At 35.1% G+C, this 12,702-nt stretch overlaps 1 protein-coding gene across 1 annotated transcript; it reads left to right on the top strand.

The window, feature by feature from the left end:
- The first annotated feature begins 246 nt into the window (after positions 1 to 246).
- On the top strand, positions 247 to 12,670 carry LOC306863450 (serine/threonine-protein kinase Sgk3-like). Its single transcript, XM_079406789.1, has 17 exons — positions 247 to 471; positions 4,023 to 4,197; positions 4,295 to 4,378; positions 4,904 to 4,976; positions 5,791 to 5,866; positions 6,212 to 6,287; positions 6,581 to 6,630; positions 6,795 to 6,852; positions 7,179 to 7,262; positions 7,367 to 7,498; positions 8,207 to 8,319; positions 8,772 to 8,808; positions 9,147 to 9,233; positions 9,981 to 10,076; positions 10,167 to 10,322; positions 10,508 to 10,597; positions 11,487 to 12,670. The coding sequence occupies exons 2-17, from the start codon at positions 4,126 to 4,128 to the stop codon at positions 11,655 to 11,657; spliced, it is 1,455 nt and encodes a 484-aa protein (XP_079262915.1). The 5' UTR covers positions 247 to 471; positions 4,023 to 4,125; the 3' UTR covers positions 11,658 to 12,670.
- The last annotated feature ends 32 nt before the right edge of the window (positions 12,671 to 12,702 follow it).

Genomic DNA, 12,702 nt, shown 5'->3' with positions numbered 1-12,702 from the left:
CTGGTATATATATATATATATATATATATATATATATATACTATATTAGTATAATATCCTACATGCCTTTCTATTTTAGTCATGATGAATTGCACTCCATCATATTATATAAAAGTTTAGAATATAATATTATATATAGTTGTCTCAACAGAACCTAAATGTAAAACAAATATAAATAATATAAAATGTGACTGACAGTATTCGTGACAGTTCTGCCGCTAGATGGTGCTGTTTATGTTCCTTTACAACATTATTATTCCTCGTCTCCCGCGTTTAGTCGCGTGACTGATTGTTTCGGAACAAACATTGTGTCTTTATTGGTAACATGATTAATGTTGTCTTTTCAGTTAAGCTGGGTCAATATTTAGTTCCCAGACACGCCGAGTTTGAGTTTTGAATCGTTGCACTTCCTTTGCCTCTCGACACACGACACTGGAGCCAGTTTGATGGAAAGAGTGAAAAAATAATAAGGCAAGTTATGTCTTGACTCTCTTTGAACTATTTGAAGCACACGAGTGTCTCTAGAAGTACGTCGGTGGTTGTAGTAAGTTGTGGCTGTAACAGGTCCATTCTCTGCAATAGTACACAATGTACATTACGGAATAAAATTATTTATTTATTTAAAACAGCCTAGCCCAATGCCAGAAATGCAGGGCTCTACAAAAAAGAAACAAATATCAGCCACAGTCAAAAGGAATTTGCTTTGAAGCTTTGGTTCGGTTCAATTTACAGTACTGTTTACGTTACTGTTTCTTACCTTCGGAAAATGTTTCTTTACACCATATGGCCATCAGGATTTAGACAATTCGGTGTAATTTCAGTCATTCATTGCATTTGAATGTCTTGTGCAACAGCAGTGCTTGCATTTTTTAGCTAAATAAAAAAAATAAAAAATACTATTTTATGTAAAAAGTTAATATCACTAGTGTATATTGTTCTTGTTAATAGAGCTAAAGGCCAATAATTCATTTGATTATCACAATTTTGCTTAATCAGTTATTGGTTTTTCAATATCAGCTGCTAATATTACGCACCCATTATGTTATTCTTTGTAGTCACATTATTTAAAGTATTTTGTTAAATAGAAACATTGATACAGTAAATGAAAACAATCCTGCATTATTGGACACTTAAAATAATATGTACTGGTAAAAAATCTAAAAGTTGTTCAGTATGTAATTATGTATTACTATTATATTAGATTGAATTGATTTGTATATCTACACCGTCTTAACAAAAAAGCATTCAGATTTAAATGAGAGAAATGTGATGGAATAGTTGCTTATTGGGAAATGAAACCATGAATCTTACTTGGGCTAGTCTGTGTCATTTAGTGTCCATGAGCAATAGCCTACGCATTTAAAAATGATATGACCAACAAGTGAAATATTCACAAAGCCTTCCGTTAGAATTTTTTATTGGAAGTTAAAGTGCTATAAAGAGAAACATTTACAGTTGGTTTCTTTGACACGTCTCTCTTATGTGTTCCAATGCACTGTTGTTTTAGATTTATCTCTTTCTAATAGTGTAGGATTACTCTAAATGCGAGTTGAGACCAGAGAGTTTCAAAGGCAAACCTGTACTGATACATTTTTGCACAGCATGAATCTAGATTGTAACGTGTGTCGTGCTTGTGCAAGTTTATACCTGTTCCTTTGTACTTTCTTTTTGCTGCTCAAACTTGTTGTTTGAGTTATTGTTATAAGATGAGGTCATATTTAATAACAGTAAACTTTTGACAGCTGCAATGTATTGATGACATTAACTAAGCATTAATGAGCCTGGATCTGTTGTATCCTTTTTCCTTATTTTTTTGTTCATTTGAAATATAAAGTAAAGTAAAAATGTAAAGTCGTGACGTATTGTCAAGTATGGTGACCCATACTCGAAATTGGTGCTCTGCGTTTAACCCATCCAAGTGCACACACACAGCAGTGAGTAGTGAACAAATGCACACACGCACGCACACACACACACACACACACACACACACACACACACACACACACACACACACCGTGAACACACACACACCGTGAACACACACCCGGAGCAGTGGGCAGCCATGTTGGGGGTTGGGGGTTCGGTGCCTTGCTCAAGGGCACCTCAGTCGGGGTATTGAGGGTGGAGAGAGCGCTGGACATTCACTCCATTAGGCCACGACTTATGCCCCTTAGAGTGATCTTTCGTTTTTCATGTCATGCATAAGGAACCCTGCTTCTTGTTTCAGTTTAAAGGTGAAGTGACTCACTTACTTGGCTCAGACACTGGAACAGATATATAAAAGAATGTATGCTTCCTGCTGTTTTTAGATGAACAAAACATGAGATATCTTGTCTGCAGGTAAATCATTAAGGCTGGGCAGAACAGTGAATTAATTTACATATTTAAACTAGTACCTGCGTATGCATGCACGCACATGCACATTTAAATATGCATGGTTTCAGAAGTAGCCCATTAAATCATTAAACTATGCAAGTTTTTGAATAGTTGACCACGCAGGCAAATAAACCTGTAACATTCCTCCAAGTTCGCAGGAATGTAGAAAAATACACAGCGCAGTGATATGGTAAACAGTGTCTGCAAATGCTACAGTCTGTTATTTCGTCTGCACACATTTAGTTTGTATTTCATGACACACAATACAATAGTAACACCGGAGGGTTTAGAATAATCTCACTGCTTGTTTAAAAAAATTAGTATTATGTATAAAAAACGTCTATTATTCTATAAAATTGTCTGTTTTTCTTTCTGTATTGTTGTGGCACTCACTATTTTGATGAGGTTGTTGCATTTAAAGTTGCCACTAAATCCAGCATTTCTTTACATTCTAAATTATTATTTATTATTTATTAATCGTTAATCATATTTTTGGAACATAATAAATATTTTTATTGTTTATTGTAAAATACCAGAATTTCTGTTAGATTTATGTAATTGTGTGACTTGAGCATTTGGCATTTGAGGTTTCTGCAAGACCAAGTCAGTATACTTTTGAAAACTTATATATATATATATATATATATATATATATATATATATATATATATATACACATACATACATACATACATACATACATACATACATACATACATACATACATACATACACACACACACACACACACACACACACACAGACACGCACACATAAATGTATATTCTATATTAAATATAATGTATATTATATATTAAATGTATTTATTTATAATGAACATATTTATAAATGTTTATGTATAAAAGCATATGTAAAGTTAAAATATAAACCTCAGAACCCCCAGAAAAATTTAAATCTTTCTAATATTATATTTTTTGGCCAGGCATTAAAGTAATATTGTTGCTGAAAATGCAGATTTTTTTCAGTCAGTATACAGAAGAACGTCCTTATTTCATTATCCATTAATTTTACAGACATTTCTGTTAAGTCTAAAACACAATGCAAAGAAATGTAAAATTCAAAATACTGGTAAAACACCTGTAAAACATTAATACGGAAAAATTCCTTCAAATTATAAAGTATATTGTGCCCTATTTTTACAGATTTTTTTAGAGTGTAGTTTTATATCATAAGCTGGTTTTGAGAGGTTCCTCCTGGCCTTTAAATCTGCATCTTGTAGGTCCAGTGCAGCATTATCTAAAAATACCTCTTGTACCTCAGAGGGGAAGGGGGATGTCGCCCACCCATTGAGCATTCGTGTGTTGCGCTTGACAGAAGGAGTATGTGGAATATGAAAGAAAAAAGTCCCCGTTTGCTCCCTCCTAGCTGGAGAGAAGCAGAGGGGAGGATGAAAGAGAGTGAGGAAAAGAGAGGTGGAGACTCATCGCTTGACCGCCCAGACTGAGGCTCCTCTCTGTGTTCATGCCACAGTTGATTAGTGACTCTGAGTGGCCTTCGTGTCCTGTCATGCAAGGCCCAAAGAGCCCTCTGGAGCTAAAGTGGACGCTGGACACTGCTGAAAAGAGCGCTTTGCTGTGGTAGAACATCTCGCTTATGTTTTAGTATGTTTGTGTTCTGCGCAGGACTGAAATGGAGAGTTCCCATCAGAATCATGTGTGCCAGAGAGGCAGGGAAGCCATCTGAGGACCTGTTGCATCTATGAGCTTTTGCTTGTGAGGTCTCAGGATGGAACCAAGCTGCCCCAATGTCAGCATTCCCTGCTCCAATGAGCAGAGAGACAAGAAGAAACGCTATACTGTGAGTGACCTCTGATGCTCTTATCTTCATTTTGAGAGCTCTGGCTCGGTAAGTTGTAGCACCTGATATGTGACTGTCTTAATCTTTGTCTTGTTAGGTTTACAAAGTAATTGTCAGTGTTGGAAGGCATGAGTGGTTTGTGTTCCGGAGATATGCAGAATTCGACAGACTTTACAACACCGTAAGTTAAACTGAGTTTTAGTCAATGTGAAAAGGCAGGCAGACTGCACTGTAACTATTATTTGTTTACAGCTATTCTAAGTGACATTGATTTTGGTTTGGAGCTTTTTTCTAATGAAATATTTACATATGACCAATTAATGTAAAGTATAAAACTGATAATCTTTTTGAAATGTATATTCAAAAAGGAATATGCCTGTATGGACACCAAAGCTGCATTTATTTAATCAGAAATACAGTAATATTGTGAAATATTATTAAAATTTAAAACTTGAATAAAAATAAACTTGAATATATTTTAAAAAGTAGTTTATTCCTGTGGTGGCAAAGCTGAATTTTCAGCAGCCATTACTCCAGTTTTCAGTGTCACGTGATCTTTTCAAAATCATCTTGAAAACACCTAATATTTTAGGGGGCGCTTTTTACTGAATTTTTTGATGAATAGAAAGTTCAAAAGAACAACATTAATTTGAAATGCAAATAAATTAATGTCTTTACTGTCACTTTTGATCAATTTAATTTGCAGTTAAAAAAACAGTTTCCTGCTCTGAATTTGAAGATTCCTGCTAAGAGAATATTTGGAGACAACTTTGACCCAGGTATTTTACAGTTCCTTGATTTCTCATGTAATAAAATGCATATTGTTCAGAGTTCACTGGAACTTATGTCATCTCGTGCACATACATTAGTGACTTCGCTTCATTTAGCTTAACAGAAATCATGTGTATTTGCCAAATTAGGTTATCCAACAGTGTTCCATACAGAAAATCAACCATGCTAAATCCGCCCTGCTAATGCTGCACTGAGAGACTTAGGCCATTGGTTTTGATAAGTGACTGATAAATTAGTTATTTCCCATAAGAGGTGATGGTTATCGTGAGTAGTTCTCAAAAATGGTTCTCAGGTCTGTTCTGGTCATGAGCAGCATGATATATCAGACATATCATATGCTTACATAAGCACTTTGGATGAACCACAATCCTACTCTCCTGTATTTTTGCGTGAATGTCACTTGCTGGAAGATGGCAAATGCCAGTTTGGACAGGTTACTTGACATCTGAAAAACTCTGCATAGTTAAAAAATCATCCAGACTACATCAAATATGAGTTTGCTTGCAATGAGGATAAACATGGTTTGTGTTTACCACAAAGTGTTTAGTGCAGTGAATTATTGGCTACCAAAAGCATGAAACTAAAATTCAAGAGGCTTTTTGAAACAAAAAGTGTACATTATCTTATTTAGCCGGTGTCTTGGTAACAATTTTGGCCTGTGCAGTTCATAATAATATTAAATTAAAAGTGTAGTGCCGTCTCACTACTTGATGAACTTAAAATCATTCAGAATCAGCTGAGAACCACTACTATGCAAATTTTCATAATTTCTTTTTGCTAATTTGCACCTATATATTTTAGAGTTCATAAAACACAGAAGAGCGGGGTTACATGAGTTCATTCAGAGGATTGTGTCCCATCCACAGCTCAGCAACCAGTGAGTATATCATCCAGTTACTGTTTCTTCAGTTTTTTATCACCACTCACAGTATCAGTGCATCTAAATGTATGTAAAATTTGAGTGGGCTTTACAATGGAAACATGTCAAAACCAGCCACAACCAGATATCTCTCTGAACTTAGAGTACAAAGCGGTTCGATAGTATCTTGTGAACCCGTGCCAAATAAAAGATGCTTCTTTTTGATTCTCTGTAAAATTTGCCATGGTTACGGTTCTTGTTACAGCGAGTTGTTGATGTTAGCTCATATTCCTCCTCACAGCTGTGGCTTTGTATCGCCTCAGTCAGACCTCTAACATGTGCATGTTCATTTCAAATGTGCAGTCTAGATGTCAAAGACTTTCTGCAGATGGACAAATCTAAAAACTTTTCTGATGCCTCAGAGGATGAAGATGATAAGGTTGGTATATTATGTTTTTAATATATAACATACTGAGAAAGTGGTCTTCATTCTTTTCTTTTTGTCTTGCTTGTTAGCTGTATTCACAGGCATTAAGTGTTATATAGTTATATTTGTTATGTATAGTTATGTATAATCTTTCTAAGGACCCAATATGCCAAATAGCTTGTGCTATAATCTCTATTATGCATCTTTTTTTTTCTGTTGTTCTGTATGCAATTATGTTTTTGTACTGTCCATGTTTACTACTGCTTTTAAATGAGTATTACCTAGTTTTGCCATATCTCTTACAGAGTACCTCTACCTCTAGAAATATAAACCTAGGGCCATCTGGAAATCCACAGTAAGTATTATAGAATTATTTAAAATAATTAATTGCTTTTGTATAGTGACAAATATTATATTTACAGTATGCCATAATTTGGATGCAAAATATCCAACTGGTAGAAATTAATGATCCATATGGTTTAATTTTAGCCTTAATCACTGTGTGTTTTTTCAAAATAGTGCAAAGCCCACTGACTTTGACTTTCTTAAAGTCATAGGAAAAGGAAGCTTTGGGAAGGTAAGTTTTCTTTTAAATATAATGCCTAATGATGGAAATTATCTGAAATGACTTCCACAGTTTTTTAGAGAAAGTGATTCAAAATGAACACACAAGGGATTGACCCAGTTACTGAAAGCTCTGAATGTCACTGAGCCTTAGTATATTCTCTGTTTTCTTTGCTGTACGGTTAGCCATAGTGTTTGTTTCTGAGCCACGGACTCTCCATTTAGGAAGTGAAAGTTTCTCAGTTTTGAAGTCAGAGCTTGTCTTTTTTTTATGCCCATGGGCTGCTGCATTGGAAGGTGAAACTGTTGCTAACCCTCCGTGTTCTCTCCCACACAAAGGTTCTTCTTGCAAAGAGGAAACGGGATGGGAAGTGTTATGCCATTAAAGTCTTGCAAAAAAAGGTCATTTTAAACAGGAGAGAGGTAATGATTCTCTTTTTTTTAATACCTAATCTTTCTTTATGTTCACTCTATGTTCTTTGACATTTGATTAATGAATTCCCTTGCAATTTTTTTTTTCACACCAGCAAAAGCACATTATGGCTGAACGTAATGTGTTGCTAAAGAATGTTAAACACCCCTTCCTGGTTGGACTGCACTATTCCTTTCAGACAAAAGACAAGTTATACTTTGTTCTGGATTTTGTCAATGGTGGAGAAGTGAGTATTTGTGGTTGAGGAGCTCAAGGCTGACTTCTGCCTTATCACATCTCAAAAGCCACGATTTGGCAGATTAAACCAATATGTTATATCTATAGCTATTGCTGATGCTGACAGTGACATTTGCCATTGTATGACTTAAAGGGACAGTCTACCCAAAAATGAACGTTCTGCCATCATTTACTCGTCCTCATTTCGTTCCAAACCTGTATGACTAACCTTTTTTGTGGAACAGAGAAGAAAGATATTTTGAAGAATGTTTTTATTTGTAAAGTGAAAATCAGTGGGGCTCTCATTGACTTACATGTTGTATACCACCCAAAACATAAAGTCAGAGTTTTAAACAGACATAAAAATGAGTAAATGATGACAGAATGTTACACTTTTTCTTTTCTTTAACAAGGAAATTCAGGGGATTGTCATGTGACATTTAAATCAGATGATGAAGCCAGTGCATGGCTGTTCTTAATTTATGGTCATGTTATTGGTATTTTGCAGGGTTCCTATTCACAAGCTCAATTAGACCACTGGTCTGACTTCCTGTTTTTAGCTAAAAGTCTGCTGACGATATTTTAAACATCAGCTAATGAAACACCACACCAATAATTGTGAGGCAGGCTACAAAATTAGACATGATGTAATGGGTAACCTGAATATTTTCTGCATTTATTCATTGAATATTACAACTTTTGATTCTTTCCATTACAGCTTTTCTTTCACCTCCAAAAAGAGCGGACCTTTCCTGAACCCAGAGTGAAGTTTTACATTGCTGAGATGGCAAGTGCTCTGGGTTACTTGCACTCTCTCAACATTGTTTACAGGTAAATGCAGCTTTAGTAAAGGATCCCTTGTGTTATAAATACTCCTGTTTGGTGATTCTAGGATGATGTTAAAGTGTGTGAGAATTCCCAGAGGCAGTGGAATGTTTAACAGACATTAAACACCTCCTCCCTCCTATAGTTTTCCCAGTTGCTGCCCAGAACGTATTTGAAAAATTTTGATTAGTGAACTGGCTTTACTGTAGTCATTTAAAATTACACTTGCGTGTGAAATGACCATCATGAGAGCATAGTTTGCATCATAGAGTGTGATGCTATATGACCGCAAGGAATTGCTCTTCATATGAATTAAATACTTTATGAATAGCTTGTCTTATCATATTATAATATGTATAATTCATTGTTACGATTTTTCTGTGTAATGTTTTTTAGTTGAATTGTTCCTGGAAACATATGACAAAATGCTAACAAGTTAAGTGTTCTTGTGTTCCCAGGGATTTGAAACCAGAAAATATCCTGCTGGACTCTCAAGTAAGTGCCCCTCTTTTTTTTTCCGCACTTTTATCATTGCCAGAGCGTAGCTGATCAACATTGAGAGAGTTCCAGGGGAAACAGAGTAATCTACCCTTGCTGTGAAGTATAACAAACTTTTCTGATTTCCCGAGACGAGGTGTACAGAATTTGTAACAATTCTTGAGATTAGTTTAAGTTTTATTTGTGCATTTCGAATCTGATGAAACTGTGAGGTTACAAGGCCTTGGCAAATATTCCAGTCAGACACGATATTCTTTGGCTCTGTGAAGAATAGGCCTTTTGTGTGGTGACATGCTTCTTGAAAATGTTCCTGTTGGCATCTTTTGTCTGTTAAGGGACATATAGTCTTGACTGACTTTGGACTTTGTAAGGAGGGTATCTCCCAAGCAGACACAACAACCACATTTTGTGGGACACCTGAGGTATTATATAATATAAATATGATGGATGAATGATGCTTACATTAGAGTTCAAAAGTTTGGAGTCAGTATAATTTTTTTAAAATAGGAAATCAATACCATTATTCAATAAGGACATGTTAAATTGATCATTTAAAGACTTTTGTTATTTTACTCTCGTTTAAATGATTCTGGAAAAATAGATCACAGTTTCCACAAAAATGTTAAGCAGTGCAACTGTTTTCAACAACAATAATAGTCATAATAAATGTTTCTTGAGCACCAAATCAGCATATTAGAATGATTTCTGAAGGATCATGTGACACTGAAGACTGGAGTAATGATGCTGAAAATTCAGCTTGGCCATCACAGAAATAAATTACATTTTAAAACTGTAATAATACTTCACAATATTGCAGTTTTACTGTATTTTTTTTCACATAAATGCTGCCTTGGTGAACATAAGAGACATTGAAAAACAAAATCTTACAAACCCCAAACTTTTGTGTATTGCATGTTTTAAATTTTATGTTTGAAAAATGTTTAACATTACTGTGAAATGTTATAGTAAATATATTCTTTTTAATTAGTTGTTGAATTTCAAAATAACTACTTACCGTGATTCTTCTTATTAAATTGTTACTGCTTTTCTCATTACACTTTCCTAGATTAACCTCATTACATTTTCAGCAAATTAACTGCAAATAAACTTTAAGCTTCTGGAGGCTAGAATAACACAATGCAATAATTGCTGTCTTGTTGTCATGATAGTATCTAGCTCCAGAGGTACTCAGGAAACAACCCTATGACAACACTGTGGACTGGTGGTGTCTGGGTTCTGTGCTGTATGAAATGCTTTATGGGCTGGTAAGTTACAAATAAACCATACATTTTGGTAGTTGTCTTTGAAAATCTAGGCAATGAAGCTTAAATCTCGTTTTGGCTTTATGTCAACAGCCTCCATTCTACAGCAGGGACACACATCAGATGTATGACAACATTCTTCACAAGGAACTTGTCATGCGCCCCGGGGCATCCACAGCTGCCTGGTCCATCCTTCAGGCCCTGCTGGAGAAAGACCACACCAGGAGGCTTGGCTACAGAGATGACTTTGTGAGCTATTTAGTTCTGATATATCACCCCCTGGTGGATGATTTTGTAGAATATTTCAGTAGCATCTGGATAGGATTTCTGCAGTTTAGTTTCCTATAATGTATTACATTCAAGCAGGAAGTGTTGAATTGAAATGATCTTGGAATATTAAAAAGTCCTTGTATGTTATATCCCATCTGTTGCAGAATGAAGTCAAAGGACATGATTTTTTTTCATATATTAACTGGGATGACCTTGAACAGAAAAAGCTTCCTCCTCCATTCAACCCTAGTGTGGTAAGACTTAGCTCAACCATAAATGAAACATTGCTGAAAATTTACTCACCCTCATGCTATCCAAGATATAGATTAGTTTGTTTCTTCATCGGAACAGATTTGGAGAAATTTAGTATTACATCACTTGATCACCAATGGATCCTCTGAATGCGTGCCATCAGAATGAGAGTTCAAACAGCTGACAAAAACATCACAATGATCTAAAAGTGACCCACATGACTCCAGTCAATCAGTCTTGTGAAGTGAAAAGCTGTGCATTTTTAAGAAAGATATCCACTTCAAACCTAAAAATATGAGTCTATCCATAATATTGTTTTCTCCAGTGAAGATGTCGTCTCTTCTAAATTAGGGGAGAAATATACACAGATCACGCCCCATTTATTAAATGAAAATAGCCCAAAACAGTTCTAAATGTCACTATATTTTGATGTGAGAGGACAACATTGAATGGATTTATTTTTCACTAGAGGAAGCGTTATTTTGGTCTCATATTTTAGCCAGAAGTGTCAGTTTAATGTTAAAATGCCTTAATGATGGATTTGTTTCTTAGAAACACGCAGCTTTTCACTTTGAGACATTTACTAATGGACTGAAGATGTTTATTTGTGGATTAATATGCTGTTTTTATCAGCTGTTTGGATTCTCATTCTGACAGCACCCATTCACTGCAGAGAATCCATAAGTGAGCAAGTGATATAATGCTAAATTTCTCCAAATCTGTTCCGATTAAAAAACAAACTAATTTTTGATGGCCAAAGAGTAAGTAAATTTTCAGCAAATTTTCATTTTTGGTTAAACTATCCCTTTAACAATATAACTATTTTGCTAAAGTTAAAAAAACCATACATAAGTGTATTCAAACAGTTATCTCTCTTATGTTATCTTGCAGGAATCCCAGTATGACATCTCAAACTTTGATCCCGAGTTCACAGAGGAAACTGTGCCAAACTCTGTGTGCTTCTCTTCAGGGCAGTCAATCGTCAATGCTAGTGTTATGGAAGCTGATGATGCCTTCCTGGGATTTTCTTACGCTCCACCGTCAGAAGATTCTTTCCTGTAAGGGTGGCGCTGCTAATGGCGATCCACAGAGAGCTGAATGAAACGTCTGTGATCGCTCTCTCTGATGAAAGGGAAGAATTTACGGAGCGTGATGTGGACCTTTGTGTTTCCTAACATAAGTTTTGGGATGCAGGGTGTTTCACACTTTATTTTTATGCATAAATAACATTATATTTTGTGTAACATTGAACACCTTCCCTGAGAGTTTAGCTCAGGAGCTGAAGTATTGATGTTTTTGTGAAAATTATTTTCAAGGGCTGATGATATTTGTAAACAAAATATCTACTTTGACACATTCCTTGTTTTGCCCCAACTCTTACACTTGATTGCTTAAATACTGTGCAGGATATGACCAATTATGTTGATGTAGTTTAGTCTCTTGGAAAAAATGTTCATATAATGTCAATGCAAGCAATTAAAAAATTACTGATTGACAAATTAATATATATATTCAATTTATACTGTTTAATATGTGAGTTAGAATAAAGGCAGAAGCTGTTTTGAAATCAAAATGCATTTTGATGAACCCTGTAAGGATTTGGGTCATCAATAGCCAGTGTGAATTGAACATTTGTGACTATTTTCGTGTTAGATTTTAGAGTTAATAGCACTTAAATACTGACAATGACACTGTAATAAACCACTGTTTCATTTCTCGCCCTTTGATTATGAGATGAGACACCACAGTGCCTACTGACTTGTGATACTGTACTGTACAAGTAAACATTCTTGAATTACTTGTCTGTCTCATTATGCCTTTCATTTGCATATATTTGCATGTGTTATGCTACTGGGCCAGAGCTTCGCATGTTACCAAGCCATAACAGTACATTTTATAGATAATATGATACTATTTTTAAATAGATGCGATGCGTTACCAAACTCATTGAATAATGCAACACCTTAAAATGTTTGCTCACATGACACATCTCATTTGCATAAATAATGAGCACGAGCTTCACGTGTGTTAATCCTTTTTTAAAGAAAGAGACAATAAAATATGTAAATATTTGTTATGTGTGTGTGTTACCTAAACTCATTGAGTT

This window comes from Barbus barbus (assembly GCF_936440315.1).
Source record: "Barbus barbus genome assembly, chromosome: 44".
Lineage (NCBI taxonomy): Eukaryota > Metazoa > Chordata > Actinopteri > Cypriniformes > Cyprinidae > Barbus > Barbus barbus.
This window is presented reverse-complemented; position numbering and strand designations above follow the sequence as displayed.